This window comes from Trachinotus anak, unplaced genomic scaffold, assembly GCF_046630095.1.
Source record: "Trachinotus anak isolate AG129_WGS33_773 ecotype Australia unplaced genomic scaffold, CSIRO_AGI_Tana_v1 ptg000013l, whole genome shotgun sequence".
In the NCBI taxonomy this organism is placed as follows: Eukaryota; Metazoa; Chordata; class Actinopteri; order Carangiformes; family Carangidae; genus Trachinotus; species Trachinotus anak.
Window position 1 is genome coordinate 26575846 of NW_027273864.1, and position 19113 is coordinate 26594958.

A 19113-nucleotide genomic window follows, 5' to 3' on the forward strand; every position below is an offset into this window, starting at 1 on the left:
AAAGTTGCAAAACCTCCACAAAAAGATGCAAAACCTCCAGAGTGATGCAAAACCTTCACAAAAAAATGCAAAACCACCACGAAAAGATGCAAAACTACCACAATAAGATGCAAAAACTCCCCAGGGATGCAAACCCACCACAAAGAGATGCAAAACCTCTACAAAAAGATGCAACACTTCCACAAAGAAATGCAAAAACACTACAAATGCTCAGGGGGCCACTGTCAACTAATGCATCCAGGCCACCACCTAGATAAACAGCAGAAAGCTGATAGATGATTAGATTAAGCAATTTAAAACATCAACTTATTGATTCAAATTTTGCAAAATCATTTCCATTATGAGTCGATGTGTCTCCTGACAGTAAAAGTTATAGCTAGCGTTACTGTCTCCAGAAGGCAAGAAATATATTCCAGACCTTTGTGAGTGATGTTTGAGAGTTTCTAATATCATCTAAGGGTTTTTCTGAAGGAACTGAACCAAGTGCATTTTAGACCTGCAGATACTCGCACAGACAGACAAACTCCATCTCTAAAGATATGTTTATGGCAGCTTAAATAAACCTTTGAGCTGACGCTGAGCAGTCTTTGTTGTCTTCCGCTGTTACGTTTTTTCTCCATTAAGATGAGTGATGTTTGAAGGACATGTGAAACATCACCCTCCCCTCATCACCAATCTAAATAAAACCGAGGAGCTTCTCTACTCTCAGGAAAAAATCGAAATGAATGAGCCACTGCAGCAGATAATTGATTCCAGCCGCCGCACTCAGTCTTCCTTGGCAGTGAATGAACAGCAGATTGTTCGTACCGTGAGTCTGCAGAGAGAATATCAATCCACATTACACACCTGTCCCCCACATCTGCTGACGACAACAAGAAAACACCGCGCTCACTCCGAAAAGAGAGCACACAAGCACAGCAGAGCCTCTGTATGGAAACGTTCATCCACTGAGGTTCAGTGCTTGTATTTTTCTCAGTTGAATATTTACGGTCTTCTGAGGAAACCTGACTGCCTCAAGATGTTGGTTAACACCATTTTCACACCATATTGTTCAGTTAATCAGAACATTGGGAGAAAACAATGTGTGTGCTGTATTCTGACGAGTTCACTGTTACTATGCACTGCTAGTGTTCAGCTAGCTTACAGGTAGTAAACAGCTTAGTCATGCAAAGGATTTGAACGAGTACGTTCCAATAAATTTACATGAATGTTTTCATCTGTAGTTTCACAACGCTAATGTCTCCGAAGTCGTGACGAGAGGAAATTGTTCTTGCTCAGTAGCACTCTTCATTATACATTAATCATTTTTAATAGTATTTAATAACTTATATATAATTCAGTTGTAGAAAGGCTTTGGCTTTTTGGTCACACTGATTTACTGTAAGCATAAGAACATGACTAAATCAGACAGTGCAAAATGATGCTGGCTTAGAGACATTTTAATGTGAAATTATTTATATTTCAAGGAAATAAGTGAAAATATATTAAAATGGAAGTAAAAGTTCTAAACACACAACACAATTAATGCAAAAACATTCATAAATATTCAATTGTTCTGGTTGATTGTACCTGAATGTACCACACTAGGAATCAGTACATGCCTGTAACTGTGTTTCTAATACACACAAAGCAATTCCTCCCTCTAGTGGAGTTCAGTGAGACCAGACTGCAGGGACCAGTTCTCCTCCTGAAGATCAGATCCACAGTTTAAAGCTTCAACCCATCTATCAGTCAATGTCAGGACTCAAAAGTTTAACTGTGGATAAGAAAGGATGTGTAAACCTACCAACCAATCAGAATAAAACTGCAAACAAACCAATCAGAATATAGCCACAAACAACCAGCCAATTAGAATACAGCTACAGATGAACCAACCAACTAATCAGAATAAAACTACAAATCCAAGAACCAACAAATCACAATACAACTACAAACCAACTAATCAGAATACAGTGGCAAACAAACCAGTCCAAATAAAACTACAAATCAACCAATCAAAATATGACTAAAAATCAACCAACCAATCAGAATATGGCAACAAATCAACCAATCAGAATGTGGCTGTACAGCTACTGTTCATATTATGCAAGTCTGGGATTCATGTTGTAATTGTTTTAACCTGATTGTAAGTCCTTTGCACCTTTTCTATTGTTTAACGACTGAAATCCTCTTTAAACCTCTTCCAGATATACCAACCTTTGAGGGTCTTCTTCAGGTGGGAGAGGAGCCCCCCCAGTCTCTGCAGGTCAAAGTAGTCCACCTTCCCATTGTAGAAGAGCTGAGGAGGGACATAGGCCTCTGGAGGAAGAGGAGATAGCAGAGAAGAGTAAGAGGTGAGAGGGTGATTTTTAAAGAACCAAAACAGTGTGTTTGGGTAAAACAGGACAGAGGTGATGGGTGAAAAGGCACGAGAGCGAAGAGAAAGATCAAAGGGGTAACATGAGAGGGAAAGAGGAAAATTCAAAGTGCAGATATAAACAGAAAAAGGCAGAAGGGCAATGAGCAGAACATAACACAGAGGCCAGGAGGTGGAGATAATGGGTGTCAGGGGAGCGAGGGCAGAGCAGAGAGAGCGAGCACATTAACAAACTTCATTATCATCCAAGAGCAGAAAATGTAAGAGCTTCATCGACCTCGTCCTTATTTTCAGTGATTATAAGACCGTCCCCAGAGGTGAGGAGACATGAGGAAAACACAAACAGAGAGGGCGCACGAACACACACACACACACACACACACACTTAATCTGTATACATGCACAACAGGCATTTATGAATTTAATGGCAATATCCTCCATTAAAAGGCCCTGGTCTTCACAGAGGGGATGAGGGACTAATGTGTGTTGCTGGCGTTGTGTCTGAGAGGACTAGAAGAAGAGGCTGTTACCGAGGTTTAGCATTAGCTGTTAGACATTAATACAGCCACATAGTGTCTCTGTTTAAAATACTGTCTGCTTAAAGTGAATTTAAGCAGCACTTACGTCCTCAGTATGTTGCATTTAAAACACAAATACAGTGAAGTGCACATAATGAACAGATGATTGTTTCTTTGACTGAGAAATTACAGGAGCTATGAAAAGTATTCACCGACCTACAGTGGAAGTTTTCATGTCTTACAACATCGAATCAAAATAGATTTGATAAACAGAAAAAGGTCTTTTACAAAGTAAATCTAAATTAATTACAACGAAGACATGCAAAATACATGTTGGCATAAGGATTCACCTCCTTCAGCAAGACACAGATAAATCACCAGTGGTCAGTTTGTCCTTTCTTTTTTATTTATTTTTTTTAACCTATATTTATTCAGGGTAGTTTCACTGAGAGCTGAACTCTGATTTACAGGAACGTCCTGATCACATTCACACAGTTACACATCCACACCTGGAAGCTGCGCAGTACAACCACACTCTGACCTGCCGGCCACCGAGCAGCTCTGCTGGAGCAGCTGGGGGTTAAGGGCCTTGCTCCAGGGGTGCGATTAGAATAAGTCCTGTTTTTTTCACTTATCCCACCCAGATTTAATCCTGGCAGTCCAGGGATCAAACCGGCGACCTTCCATTCACACATATAAACCTGCGCACTGCTCTGTGATGTACCTTCACTGCTGACGCTGCCTGGATTCTTCCTGTTGCCTTCGTCCCAGCAGGCTTTCAAAGCCGTGATGAGGCGGTGGAGGAAACACACCATGTACTCCGGAGGACACAGAGCTGTTGGGTGCTGCGGAAACACACACATTTTTAGAAACACACACACACAAGATGGTGTTAGTGCAGGGAGACAGTGGAAGAAAGTTGCACTAGGACAAATATTTTATCTTTAGCCTGAAACAAAAACTGAAGCCGGAAGGATTGCTGATTTTTTTAATTAGCCGGGAGTTAGGGCGGAGTCAGGCTCTGCCAAGATGTTGACGGCGGAGCAGCCCACTCTGAGCTCCAAAATCACTTTTCAGACGTCATGTAGAGGCTACGTCCTTCCTGATTTACAGTCTCTGATTTAACATCCAAATAAAAGCAGACGCTTATGTACAGATACTGAGCCAGCATTATTCCACACAGGGCTGTGTTCACCAGCATCACAGCTGTTGTGACAATATGTCTGTAAAATACTAATCACACACTGGTTGAGTTGTGAATGGTGAAGCAGCCAGTTAAAGGTTTCCTCTAGCTACTGAACCTGTGCTCACCCCTCTGTTGCTGGCATTTTCCTGGAGGAATTTTCTGAACTTGTTGAGGAAAATGTAGCGAGAGGCTTCTCCCTGAGAGAGACACAGAGAAAAGTGATCAGATAATATTGTCAAAGTGCATCCCCATAGGCTGCACACAGACAGAAATAATACACACACTACACACAATGTGAGTACTGAGCTAAAAGGAGTTTCGATAGACTGTTTCCTGTGTCTGATCTTAAACAATGAACTAACAACTGATAAAACCTTCTCAGAAAGTAGATGACAAACAGAGTAAACATCACAGAATCTTATTTTTCATGAAAAATGAGGAGGAAAAAAAAAAATCTGGATTCAGCCCCGTTACCCATTTATCACTGTACTGTTAAAGAGTAACTGAACACAGTCTAATAATCTGGTCTTCACTGACAACTACAGGTGACAACATGATTTTTCCACATTCTCTGTAGCAGTGACGCATCGTGTGTGTGGTCAGGTATTAAACAGACTACACCTTTCAGCTCAGAGAGGCCAGTACAGCTGTAGTCTGGAGTCAATTTTTTAAAAAAATAACAATTTAAACAATATAAACTGCACATACCGTTGTTTTGTCTTTGTTATTGAGTAGCAACCTCAGGATCTGAACCTGCAACTCTTCCACCACTACAGCAGGGCAGAGGAGACGACATGCACACAGCGTTAGTTCAGTTACTGTTTGGACAGACGTGTGAGTGCTTTACAGTTTCACTACAAAACTATCACAACATGAAATAGCAGCAGCTCCTATAAAACTAAATAATAACTTTGTAGATACTTTGTAGATTAGTTGTAGGAACCCTGTTGTCTGTAGTAAAGGTGAATGTATGTGAATGTAAAGAAGTCTGACCTTCAATCCTCTTTTTGAGTCTCTGACAGCCTCGTTCATACGCCCGACGCCTCAGACGTTCATCTGCACTTTCATCTTTGGGCTCGCGCTCGTCTTTACCCTGAGGGGAAGAAAGATGTCAACACATCCCCAAACAATCAGTCAGTCAGTGGACAGTGAAAATAAACACAGGTCATTACAACTAGTTAAAACTACAAATAACTAGTGCTCTATAACCAGTTATCCAGTGCTCATCTGCAGCTGATCCACAAACCAGTCCAGTCCTTACCAGGCATTAATCCAGTACACAACAGTTCACAACAGGGGTCCTCAGTGAGAGTTGACTAAAACTTTCATTTGAATCATAACAAGGCTATATATCTGAGAGAAGAGGACGCACCATAACAATATATGTATATTTCTCATAACATAAGTTAACAGGCAGAGTAGTTGAAAGGGGAACTGGACAGTGGAAGAGATTGGCTGTTGCGGAGGGTTTGCCACTTGTGTCTGTGCAAAAAATACAATTATTTTGTTTTACTTAAGAGGCCACTTTGTTTTTTCTTTTCTTACACCTCAATGTGTAAATATCAACTTAAAATTAATTTTGGCTTCATAACTTGGAATATAAAACCTCTGAAGGTTATTTGAGTTATTTACCTACACACACATAAAACCTACAAGCAAAAACTTTGTTATTTTCTGCTTTTCAAGTTTTATCACTGACTAATATTTCACCACAGAGAACTACAACATATAATCATAATTCCTACTGTGTCTGGTTTTCATCAGTAAGTCTCTGAGACTCTCTGTGGAGGCACTGGTTTTAGTCTGAGTGTAACTTTAAGAGTGATTCCATGGAGCTTGATAAATCGGGGCCCTTGGACACCAGAGGATTGAGGAGACTGGAAGGCAAATGTAAAACACCCGGTCAGTTTTACCTCCTTGTCAAAGTGCGTGGGCCACCAGGTGGTCGGGATGAGCTCCTCGAGCCCCGCCTCCTTCACTCTCAGAGGAGTTTTGATGTAAAAAAACACAACCGAACGCAGAACATCAAACGTAAACCAGTGTTAAGGAGACAACTGTCTGTAACGCTGCCTACAAGTTAACTCGCTGAATGTTTAAAAATTCACCTCATGTACATGAACAGTACTGACCGTCTGACTCAAACTATGCAGAGCAACCTTTCAAACTGAGGAACAACTGCAAAACTTATCAAAGTATTTCCACCTTAACTGTGGACTGAAGAGATGACAGCAACAAGCAACACAAGGATATAAGACGTTGTTGAGCAGGTATTTTCTGGACTTCTCATGATGCAGGATGGCCGTGGTCAGACGCAGATAGTGGATCTGAAACACAGGTCAGTAGTGTTATCAGTCAGACATGGTGGTGATGTTAAATGCATATTATCCACCTTAAAACCTTGAAATAAACTGTGAGCTACAGGTTTTTGGGGGAAAAGTATGGTTTGGTTTTTGGATTAGAATTATTCTTAATCGACAAAAACACAAAAGTTCAACAACAGCTGTGACTGTGCATTAAACTGATCTCCATTTATGATTTCAGTGATACAACAATCACAATCTGGGAGTCCTAACCCAAAGGAGGCCACAGGTCGAGAGAAGAGGTATGGTCCCATACCGCTCCTCTGGCTTTTCTACAAGTCCTACCTGGAAGCCCAAGTCAGGTATGATGGGAGAGAAGCGATAGGCCCTCAGCAAGGACATCATCAGCTGCTTCAGGCACTCGTTCACTTCATAGTCCTACAGGGAGAGGGAGCGAGAGCGAGAGAGCGAGAGAGAGAGAGAGAGAGAGGCAGACAGTCAGGCAGAAGGCGGAGCAGAGCTTTATTACTTATGTTTATTACTTATTTTTAACACCTATTAAACTCAGAAAAAAACTTAGATGCTGACACCAAAAAGTTACAATGCGTTTTAAGAGCAAATGATTTGTTTGTGTTTATTACCAGAACAGACACTTGCAGTGAGTAACATGCACTTCAGTGACCAGGTTACAGTAAATCAGATATGTAGCCTACCTCCGACCCTCTTTTAGGAAGCAAGGCTTTGTTATTCTAACTGCATTTTCCGTGCAGTACGACGGTGCAGAGGAGGATAGACAGAGTTTGTTCATCAGCAGAACCAGAGTGAACCAGACTTCCGGAGAAAACTTTGTGTTGGGTTCATCTCATCAGAGTTTGTGATAATCATTTTAAACACAGGACACATCACTGTGTGTTGTGATCTTTCATCCAGCCGGCTGAAAAATCAGCATTGTCCAGGAGAAATCCAGGTGGTGTAACCTCGGTACTGAAGTGCATGTAAACACACTGCTGGGCTTAAAACTGTTCATGGTGCAATGCACAGACTTTGTTGCACCAACAGCTATGATGTTGTAACATTATGTTACAATTTGACTAGTAAAATTATGATATGAATAAACACTATATATGTGCGCGTGTGTGTGTGTTTACCTCCATCAGCAGCCAGAAGAGATCCAGAAGTTGCTGTATGAGCGGATGTTCATCAACTGAACCTCCTCCCTCTAGAATCCCCAACAGGAAGTTCATCAGCACATCCTCCACCAGGTAGACTTTACACTGGAGAGACGTTCAGACAGACAACACTGTGACTACAATACAGTGGAGACACCATAAATGTCTCGCCATCAACGCTGAACATTAAAGACACGTGTAACTAAGCAATAATAAATAAATCAATGGATAAATAAATATCATTACCACCACTCCAAATATAAATTATTGCATTTGCAATGTGTAGAATTTCACTGTGGTTTTATGCTGTAGTTGAAACCTTTCAGTATGTACAGTGTATCTCAGTGTCAGAGGTTGTGATCTCTGACAGTGTCAGGCCTGATACGACCAACAGATGGTGCAAGAGGAAACAGTTCAGTAATGAAGTCCTCTTCTGGTGCTTCAGGATGAAAATGTCTTTAAAATACAAGCTGATTGGACAAGAACTGTGAGTGAAATAAACTACTGAGAATATACAGTATAAACACTGTATATTACTGTAACCCATTACACACGTCATTAAAAGACCAAGTTCCTCTACAAGTACAATTCAGCTTCAGTAAAAACAGCTGTTTCACCATAAGTGGTGCAAAGTGGTTGAAGATGTGAGCCAGAGTGATGAGGACTGTGGGTTCTCCATGAAGCCTCCACATTGCACTGTCCTTCTCCACCAGCCTCTCCTCCTGCAGCAAAGACAACAACTTCAGAAATACAGGACACACAGAGGAGGAGGTGTCCTCTAAAACTCATGTATATGTGACTTTGCCTCTACAGGAAACAACAAAAGAGACAGAGAAACAGGAGGCTGCTGATTGAAAAAAAAAAAAAAACAGGACATTAACTTGCTTCCAGGAAAAAACTGTCCGCTGTTGTAAACAAACAACCAAGGACAAAACTAAAATTACAGTGTGATTAATGTGAAAGGGTAATTATTTGTTTCAGAGCTAATTCAGATTAGCTAATCAACTACACACAAACCAAACAAGCAGAAGCGTGAAATTAGTCAGACTCTGATCTAATAAAACCACAAACCAGAACATTTATCTGGCGGAAAATAAAACTTTAGCCCAGAGAACACACAAAACCACCCGGCTCCTGTTCCTACCTGGGTATCGATGGCAGTGGAGAGGATGTTCTTGATGTAGCCCAGCAGTTTTTGAGCTTTCATCAGGTCTGCAGCTGGAGGGTTCTGCAGGGGCATGTAGCCATCCACAGGGTATGTGAATCACACTCAGGTTAAAGACAAATACTGCACTTAGTAACATGTATGAAGTAACAGCTGTGCTGCAGTGGAGCCGAAATAAGAAATATTTTGAGAAACCTCTTTGTATATTTTCAGTTTCTGGTAACAAGAGACAGAAATGCATAAGTATTAAGACAAAACTGACAACATGAGGTCACACATCCACAGACCTTTTTTTTTGCCTCTGTTGGGAACTAATTCTCCTTGTTGTTGTTGAAGTTTCTGTACAAATAAACTTACCCGGTGTGGACATGGTCCAAAACAGAAATACAGAAATGAAACAAAAGAGGAATAAAAATGAAGGAAAGTACTCAACATAAGATGCTGGATGTCACCTGAGGGCTGAAAAGGATATCTGAGAGGTCTACTGCCAAAGTTGAAAGCCACCGACTCCTTAAATGAGAGGCTGATAGCAGGAAAGTACGCGACACCTGGACCCATCTTAATGTTGGTGAACGCTGTGCCCAGAGACTGGCCATTCCTGAGGACATCAGAAAACAGCATGAAGATACGCAGGAAAACAGCCATGATGTAAAGACTACATGACTGTAACTGATTCAATCATTTAAAACAAGGTTGTTGAACAGCAGCCAAGAAAGTTTTTATTGTAGGATAGAAAATCACACAGACTTATTATATCAAACAATAGTCATCTACCTTTCACAATTTCTTTGGTTTTGTTTTTCTTTAAATCCTAAAACACATTAGACTAAAATTTATGTGCAGATAACTGATAAGTTTCTATAAACTGCGAGGCTGCAGGATGATTGATGAACTGAACATTGGCTTTTCCTCTTCTTCTTTCTTCCTCATCTGCTTTTTCTGTACTTTATCGTCTGAGTTTATTATAGTTTCTTCTTATCCTGCAATTTGCCCTTGAATGAATACTTGTGGAAATATTCCCCTTCATTTCCTCCGAGAGTCAGATGTCTAGACCCACACCACTCTCATGTCTGTACAGTTAATATGAAGCCACAGCCAGCAGCTGTTTAGTTTAGAGCAAAGACCGGAAACAAGGGGAAAAAGCTATTTTCACTTAGCATAAAGATAGAAAAACAGCTAGCCTGGTTCTGTCCAGATCAACATCTTCTCATCTAACTCTCCGTCAGAAAACAAATAAGCATATTTCTCAAAATGTCAAACTATTTTTTACTTACTTTTTTTATGTTGGTCATGAAAAAGAAATATAATTGAGTCATTTACTTACAGGCAGAATGTGATGGTTCCCTCATCCAGGTCTATCAGACAGCTGACGATATCTCCTGCCGCCCACGACTGAGGGAAAATAAATGGCTGTTAATCTCACCATCGAGGTGCATTTACAGTATAACATCACAGTTAGAACTCTCCAGTGAATGACTGTTCACCTTCCCGTAGTTAGTGGTGGTCACGTTCCACTTTCTCACTCTGTTTCCATCATACGCGTATGAATCAGGTGTGTCGCCCACTCCCTCCTGAGGGGAAAACACACAAAAAAAGACAGTTGCATCTTCTGTACAGTGACACACATTCACATTCAAACACATTCATCTCTTCAGTGTGTGTGTGTGTGTGTGTGTGTGTGTGTGTGTGTGTGTGTGTGTGTGTGTGTGTGTACCTCCTGGTTGAAGCGGCAGTTGAGAGTACACCACCCGATCTGCATCAGACCCTGGGAGGAGATCAGCACCTCGTATGCCCACTTCCCTGCAGAGAGAAACAGAACAGACGACAATAAGAAAATCAAGACTTTTGGTTGGAAATATTAACACCATTAAACTTTCATATCTAATAACATTTAAGTAATGAAAAATAACAAATCAAGTATTTAAGCAGCATTGTTCCCCTCAGCCCCATCAGGGTCTGGATGTTATTTAACCCTAGTAAAGCACATTGAAGCTTTTCTGTAGGTTTGGTCGAGTCTGCATTTGAACTACCCTGTTCAGATTCTAACCCTGATATAGTGGAGTTTTGCGTTAAGTGTACAAATATAGCATTAGACAGCATACTGCATAATATGTAACTGTTGCCTTAAACACCCTGCTTCTTTTTCTCAGACACAAAGAGACTATTATACAAAACTCTGCACTCTACAGTTCAGCCTGAGCCCATCATAAGTCACATGTTATCATCTTTTAGATTTAAGTCATTCCATGGAAACTATATCTGTTTATATCCTCAACTGGAATAAACTGTTTTACCTTTATAAACACATGTTGTGGCTCTGATGGAGCTGAAGTTGCTGTGGCCGATGACCTGAAATTATAAAAGTTAGAATTAAAAATAATATCCTTCAGAAACAGGTGAGACGCCATCTTTTAAAGCAGTGGTTACGAATTTATTATATCACAAGTGTTGGAATCACAGTCGGTAAAGTGTTAACTCTTCCTTCTGGGACGAAACGATGGATGTGTGACATCATCTTACCCCTAACAGGTCATCATCTACAAACAGAAGTCCTTCAAAGCCGCTGGTGTGATCCAGGACGACTGGCTGAGGACCCAGACGACCTTCGACAGCCTGATCTGCAGACACAGAGAGATTCAAAGGTTCTGAGTATTAGTACAATTCAAGTGTCTTTTTCCTGCGTTCTAAGTACGTCCACATTGAGCTGATCAACTTAACATTTCAGCCCTGCAGTGTTTGTCTCATCCACAAACTGAGCATTTCAGTTTGTATAAATCTAAAAATGGCCTGATGTTTCAATGTGTTCAGGGAAAACTGAGCTTTTGGTAAATGATGGCATCAGCTGCTCAGTGAGGGCGGGGCCTGAGGATCTGACGGCATCACGGCTGCAGCATCTATAGGCAGCACTGGAGGAGCAGAGAGTCGGTTCTTCATGATGTAGTTTATAAAGTTGTTTCACTGACTCATTTCATGTTTTACAACATAAATACACACTGGCAGCTCAGTTAGATGGTAACAGATGCTTTACACTAATTGTACACTAATTTTCTCTGTCATCACTCATTTTAGATGTCAGTGCTGTCATTGGATGGATTGATCTTCATTCATCACATGAAATAATGATTGTATCTGCAGCTGCTGTTTAACTTGGCTTTTGTGATCTGTGACCAGTTTTCATTCTGGTTCAGTGTCTGACAACAGAAACAGAAAAATGTGGAAATGAGAGCAACTGCGTGTTGAATTGAGGTGATGACAGAGCAGGATTAACAGACTGTGGCAGTGAAGCTCAGAACTTTATGTTGTCTCTTCTTTCTCTGCGATCGATCTCTGTAAATGTCAACACAGACCGTCACACAGCCTCTGTCATTAACCTGTATTTATGTTGATCGTGTCAGATGACATTATGATCATGAAATACAGATGTTATCAGCTGTCTGTCTCACTTCTCACCAGATGTTCCTGTGCTGCAGTTTGTTGTTTAACTGAAGAGACTTTGAAGATGAGATGTGATTGTTTTCATGTTGTCCAGTTGTCTCGCTGTGGACAGAGCTCACCTGGAGACTCTTTTCAAAGAAAAACTGTTTTAAACGCACAGTATCTAACTTCTGCCGCTGGGGGTCTCTCAATCAAAAAATAACAAAAGACGGGGTTGGGTGACGTTGTGAAGTAGCATGGGATCATGGGAGTTGTTGTCTTCACCATCATTGCTGTCAGCTTCTCTTGGTCCAGGACGTTCAGGAGGTTTTTACCAGCAGCCAAATTATTCACAAAGATGTCCTTCGGTCCATATCAAACAGACCAGGGGATTAATACAGGTACAACTATTGAAAAAAGCCGTTTCACGTTAAAAATACGAGTTTTTGAAAAGGTTCTGAATGGGAGCTGAGCTGTCTAACATTTGCTCAGGTTTTTTTCTCTGATAACCTGAGCTCCAGGTGTCCGATGACTACAATCCTTCAGCCGGTTAAAATACGCAGTTGAAAACAACCAAGGTGTCAAAAGTCTATCTTTAAAAAGTGGCTTAAAACAGGATAAAAGTTTAGTTTTAAGTTTAAAAAGTAACTTTTGACTTACGCATACACATAGGGAGTATGATTCGCCACTGACGGGCAACTAAATGAAACAGACCATGAATAACATCACATATTTCTCTACATAAGAGAATTGATGGAAACAGTTTGGATAATGTAAGTACACAACTTAACACAATATATAACATTGGTCTAGTCATTTTTAAGTTCCATATTATAACTTTAAAAATCACACAGGTTTATGACACAAACTGCCAACAATGTGGCTGCACCTTTACCTCTACTGTCCTCAGTGGGTTCTCCCTCAGACAGAAGTCTCTCCAGGTGAGCACCAAGATCCTGGAAACCGAGAGGCTTCCTGTACGAGAACAGAAACAGAAAAAATGATTAGTAGAGGGAAAACAAAAAGAGAGGAGAGCCAACAAATGATCAGATTCACTTTTGTTATGTTCTTTATGTTGCTGATTATATTTTCTTTAGGTTCTCTTTATTGTGTAGTAAAAAGAATTAATATGAGCTCCACTGTTGGGATGAAGGAGCCTGTACACTGGAGTGTGTTTAATAAGAATCATTTTTATTGATGGTTACCGTGACAACTAGTCATGATTTCAGGTGATATGGCCCAGCCCCAGGACAGAGGCTACTGTAAGGTGAGACAGGGTCCAGGACTCACTAAGAAACCTTTTAAAACATTTGTAATGCATCTTACAAAGAGTGGCTCAATACAACATTTACTGTAAATAGACCAGGACCAAAAAAAACACCTGTGACCAGTTATTGATCTTTTCCATTTAAATGATCTCTCTCTGATTAACATATATCACTTCTCTTCTTTGAACTTATCAAACTGCTAAAAGTTAAATTTCAGTTTTAAATAAAAGATAAACAGCAAAAGTCGTTCACGTGCAAACCTAAGAGAAAAATAGGTCTGTGAAGCTGGTTCAGCGTTGATCCTGGATACCTGCAGCACAGACACAGGTGAAAACACCTGCTGACATGTCTTGGAGATTATCTATAATAAGTTAGATAAAGCATTCATGATTAAAAATACAAGAATAAAGCTTATATTAATTTTATCCTGTCTGCACTGTCACTGTGGTACTGAATGTGAAGTCTCTGCTCCAGAAAATGTATTTGATTTTCCTAAATCTCATCATTATTAAATTGTCATCTTTGACATTTTGAGCCAACAAAGGACCAATGAGAGCCCACTAGAGATGAAGTGGTGTGCCTACAGGGGGCCGATAGTGAGTCAGCTTCTCTGATGTTTTAACTGTTACAGCGTCACATGTTTCCGGTTTGTGTTAATGTAGTTATTCCTTCTGATGACAGAGATGAGGGTTGAAGTCAGACGCTGACAGTAACTCCTGCTGCTGCACCTTCACATCCAGACTGCAGCTTTACAGCCTTAACACCAGATAAATGTGGATCCAGAATGATTGTGACCTGCCTTATTTTTACACATGAGCTATGTTGTGTGGCCTGCAAGAGCTTTCCAATGTCATCACCATGTGAAACTCATCCTGCTGTCAGGAGTTCACCACTAATCCTCACAAAGAGCCAAAGCAGCCCTGCTTCTGGTCTGTAAGGGTTCACCCAGTGGAGAGTGACTGAAGGGTTAACTGAAGTGTGTGTGTGTGTGTGTGTGTGTGTGTGTGTGTGTGTGTGTGTGTGTGTGTGTGTGTGTGTGTGTGTGTGTGTGTCTATGTATAGAGCTGCTGAAAGTAACATGAATCTGTCTGGCTTAAGAGAAGATGCGAGTGGCTGCAGGGCACTGAAACACTAGTCCAGGTCACGGTACAACACACAAACACACACACACACACACACACACATACACACAGTCAGCTAACAGCTGTGACTGAGTTTTTATCTGTTGCTCAAGACCTCAACACATCAGAGAAAAACACCTTGTGAAACTCAACAGCACCGACCAGAAAACAATATGTAAAATCAGATCAGAGAAGAAGCCGTGAGAAGACGGTAAACTGTGGCCATAAAGGCACCGTAACAATACTCAGATAGGCTTTGGCCCTCAAACCACGACTGACTGGTATTAAGGGGCCCAAGAAAACATTTCCTACACCATTAGACCACCACCTCCAGCCTGGACTGTTGACACAAGGCAGGTTTTGCTCCATGGATTCATGCTTTGATGCCAGATTCTGACCCTTGCATCAGAAATCCAGACTCACCAGACCAGGCTATGTTTTCCAGCCTTCAACTGTCTAGTTTCAGTGAGTCTCTGTCCGCTGCAGCCTCAGGTTTCTGTTCCTGTCGGACAGGAGAGGAACCTGAAGTGGTCCTCTGCTGTTGTAGCAGTATCCACCGCAAGGTTTGACATGTTGTCCATTCTGAGAAGCTCACCAGTTGTAAACGGTGGTTATCGAGTTACCGAGCCAACCAGGCGTTTCCTCCACAGAGATGCTGATCACTGGATGATTTTTGTTTTTCCCTCCATTCTGAGTAAAAACTCTAGAAACTATTGTGTGTGAAAATCCCAGGAGGTCAACAGTTTCAGAAATGCTCCAACCAGCGTGTCTGGCACCAACAATCATACCAAGGTCAAAGTGACTGAGTGATGTTTCATATGAGCATTGACGGCACTGCACTTCTGCCACATGATTGGCTGATTGGGTAATTGCACAAACGAGCAGGTGCACAGGGGCTCCTGATCAAGTGCTTGATGAATCTATGTTGCCATGGTGATAGTTTCAACAATATCAGTAACAGCATCTCAGTCCAGTTGAGCCTCAGCTGATGTCCTCCATGTGAAAATGGCAACGAGTCAACAGCCAGGGGGAATAAATGTGAAAACCAAATTTCATGACAATCCACCCACTACTTGTCAAGACATTTCGAATGAAAGTTGTCACATTTTTCACTATTTTCTGATGTTTTATAAATAAAAACAGTAATCCAAAATACTGTCAACAGAATAACTGATCCTAAAAATGAATCCTCGGTCGCAGCAGTAAATAAGACTCTGCTGTAATGTGGCTGTGACAGACTAAAGCAGAAAGGATGAGCAGACTGTGCTTTTACCTGAGGGAGGCCACTGCAGGTCCCTGTTTGGTAGAAGGAAATACATGATGCAGGTAGTCACTCAGCAGCTTCTCATTCACTATACCTGACAGAAGGACAAAGACATTCATCAGTTTCAGACGGATGTGTTTGACTGTCCACCTGTCTACTGACTCACAAACAAAGTGTAAGAAATGTGTGATATGGTAGAAATTATATTATTTTTAATTGTGTACATGTAATGGGTTCAGTTGCGTTTGCAGTTTTCTGGTGTTAATAAAAAAAGGTTTTCACTCTGCAACAGCACAAATCAAATGATCATAATAAGTCTGAAGACAGATGAAGAAACTGCTAAAAAATAAGTGTATGGCAGTCGGCCTGAATCAATAAAAATAAATCATGTGTTATAAGGTGTACATGCAGAACTCCACCAGCAGGTCATACCTGTAGCTTTGGGTTTGTCTGTGTCTGAAGACAGCCTGTAGTTTCGGCGGGTCAGAGCGGTGCCTCCTCCTTTAGAGCTCATACTGTCTGACTGGAGTCAGCTGCACCCACACACTGCTGAGAGACAGGCACACACTCAGGAATTCATGTACTTTTACTGCATGAAACTAAGACTACTTCAGTACTTTTACTGTAGGTACGGTTAATGCAGATACTGTCACTGGAGGTACTTCTGCTCTAGGTATTTTTGCTGCAGATCTTTTTGCTGCAAGTACTTTTACTGGTGACACTTTTGCTCCAGATGCATTTACTGCAGGTACTTTTACTGCAGATACATTTACTGCAGATACATTTACTGCAGGTACATTTACTGCAGATACATTTACTGCAGGTACATTTACTGCAGGTACTGTATGACCCACTCCACACGGTAACGTTATGAGTGAACCAGTGAAACCACAGCTTAGCGTTAGCTCACTGTGTTTACAAAACACCCTTCCCCCGGACCCCATGTGGATCGAGGCCGGCTGACCTGGAACCCATAGCCCAGACCCTCTGTTGGTCGAGGCCGGCTGAACTGGAACCCTTCCCCGGTGCAGCCCCTGCCCTAGCCCGGCTGCTCTGCTCTCTGTCAGACAGGTCAGCATTAGCCGCTGGCTAACAGCAGCAGCTAGCAGATAAATGAACTCGACGTTAGCACCTACCTCGGCCGTCAGGTTAAACGAGTCGGTCCTCCAGCAGTGGCCCGTCAGTGAGGCTAATGCTCGGACTGACAGATAAAATATGTCCTGCTGCTGTTCGGAGTTAAAAGCTAATTTCTACCACAACAGTTCTCCCTGACAACACCTCTCAAGCTACGGAGCGACAGCTGGTTCAAAATACGGTTCTTGACAAAACGCGAAACAAAAATGACACTGAAGTCTCGCAGGTTGAGGAGTGGTTATGATACACAGACGATGATATTCAGCAGCTTATTATCTGTTTTTCCGCCACTTCTAGCTGTGAAAACAATATTTTTTTAATTTTGATGTTATTTATTAAAATAGAAAAAGAACAATTCCACAGATTTTTCTTTGTGAGGCCACATAATAAATACCACGTCTAGCTAAAAACTACAGTTGTATTTGTCAAACCTGAAGTAGATTAACAAGTAGACAGTTTCAGATTTGTGAAATTTTTATTCTATTTATAAAAAAGAACAATATACTGTTTTCTTCTGCGTTGATCCACATTAGATGAAACCTGGAATAAACCTTGGGAAGAGCAACAGAGGATGGATCCCCTTTTTCAGTAAAATTAATACAGTAAAATTACAATGTGGAAAATATGGATGACAGTATAATATAGAGAGATTGTTAACATATATAAAGAATATAGATCTGGAAGGACATCAAACAACTAACCCTAACCCACCATCGAGAAAGAAGCAAAACTCAAGGAAACAATATTTGTGAATTCCCAAAAAATTAAAGAACACACAGAAAACTGGGACCGGTGGTACTCCAGTGACAGCAGATGTTTGCCCCAGGTCCCAAAAACAGGTTAATCTGGCCATGAATATAACTTGTACTTCTGAGTTTTTAGAGATCAGAGCTGATTGTCAAGCAACAGTGTAGTCAGAAAAATAGAAAAGTGTAAATGCTAGAGCAAAAAATACAGAGAGAATTTTGAGAAAGGACCTGGTCGGATATAGTCTATATGTGAGCAACAGTCTGAAGTTTAACTCCATCCTGTGGTTGTTCTCTGTCAGTACAGATGATCTGTTAAGAGAGGGTTATGTCAGGCTGCAGACTTCAGGTTCACACAGGCTGAAACAGTAAATATGAAGACTCAGATATGGCATTTATTTTTTGAATATTTTATTCATTTTTTATTGTTTGGTTTTATGATGTAAACTGAGCACACCTGTAAATGAGAACTTCTACATATACATACTGTAACAACTCTGTAGATAACAGAGACTCAGATGCAGAGAAATACTCGGGAGATGATGAAAGGTTCAAAGAACTAAAGTCTTTACTGGGTAGTGAGGTGTCGTACACAGGTAGTCAGTCCAGAACAGGTAAAGTCCCAAACCATGGAGTCATACATGTGGAGAATGTTGGAAAGCAATGAAAACATGAGGCAGAACAAAGAAAGGGGATGTAGGGGGGACTGACAGGAAACACCTCTGACAGGTAAGTTATCTGGGAGACAGGACAGGTGAATACAGCAAAATACACAGGATGCAAGACATGTGAAACTTAGTGGGTTAGGGTTGGAGACTTTTCAGTCCTCATCTTATAATGCATCCTATTGATTATGTACACTGAATGATCAACTCAGAGGGCTTTCAGCATATTGTTCTCTGGAGATACTTCAGAAATTGTTTTTTTTTTTATCAATAATTTTATTCAAACAATGCAAAATATATATGCAATGTGTTTTGAAGTTTTAAAGCATCACTGTTCTTGTTGATGGGTTTATACAACTGTCAGATGGACACAGAAGCTCTTGGAAGTATTTATATCGATGAATAGGTGAATATTTTTATTTTATATATATATATATATATATATATATATATATATATATATATATATATATATATATATATATATGATATTTTTATTTAAAGTCCCGTTTGTAATGAAGGTGAAATGATGACTACAGTGGAGAGGTTATCATAAGGTCAAGAAGCTAGTCAAATATAGAGCTTTGTTCTGTAGCCTGTGATTGGCTGAGGATATGTTACTGTTCGCTGATTGGCCAGTCGCAGACCCGCCTGTGGAATGGTCCATTTCAGAGAGAAGAGGGAGGGATTGCTCGACAGATGTTTAACGTTTGACAAATAAAACAGCGCGTTTCCGTCCGTTTAGTCCTTAATATTAAAATATATTTGACATTATCACATTCATATTGAATGGATGACTGTTTCCAA

The 19113-nt window shown here is 40.8% G+C and overlaps 1 protein-coding gene across 1 annotated transcript in view; it reads right to left on the minus strand.

The window, feature by feature from the left end:
• Positions 1 to 17101, minus strand: part of rnf123 (ring finger protein 123) — a 137321-nt gene extending 120220 nt beyond the window's left edge. Inside the window, exons 1-21 of the mRNA XM_071493713.1 lie at positions 16898 to 17101; positions 16194 to 16310; positions 15771 to 15855; positions 13004 to 13083; positions 11215 to 11312; positions 10989 to 11043; positions 10409 to 10494; positions 10179 to 10265; positions 10019 to 10086; positions 9164 to 9292; positions 8674 to 8785; positions 8147 to 8251; positions 7509 to 7634; positions 6706 to 6798; positions 6311 to 6384; positions 5974 to 6091; positions 5054 to 5153; positions 4769 to 4830; positions 4186 to 4257; positions 3599 to 3719; positions 2197 to 2298 (exon numbers count right to left, since the gene is read on the minus strand). Coding sequence (XP_071349814.1) covers positions 2197 to 2298; positions 3599 to 3719; positions 4186 to 4257; positions 4769 to 4830; positions 5054 to 5153; positions 5974 to 6091; positions 6311 to 6384; positions 6706 to 6798; positions 7509 to 7634; positions 8147 to 8251; positions 8674 to 8785; positions 9164 to 9292; positions 10019 to 10086; positions 10179 to 10265; positions 10409 to 10494; positions 10989 to 11043; positions 11215 to 11312; positions 13004 to 13083; positions 15771 to 15855; positions 16194 to 16275 — 1855 coding nt within the window. The 5' untranslated portion in view covers positions 16276 to 16310; positions 16898 to 17101. The remainder of the gene's footprint in view (positions 1 to 2196; positions 2299 to 3598; positions 3720 to 4185; positions 4258 to 4768; positions 4831 to 5053; positions 5154 to 5973; positions 6092 to 6310; positions 6385 to 6705; positions 6799 to 7508; positions 7635 to 8146; positions 8252 to 8673; positions 8786 to 9163; positions 9293 to 10018; positions 10087 to 10178; positions 10266 to 10408; positions 10495 to 10988; positions 11044 to 11214; positions 11313 to 13003; positions 13084 to 15770; positions 15856 to 16193; positions 16311 to 16897) is intronic.
• Between the last annotated feature and the right edge of the window lie 2012 nt (positions 17102 to 19113).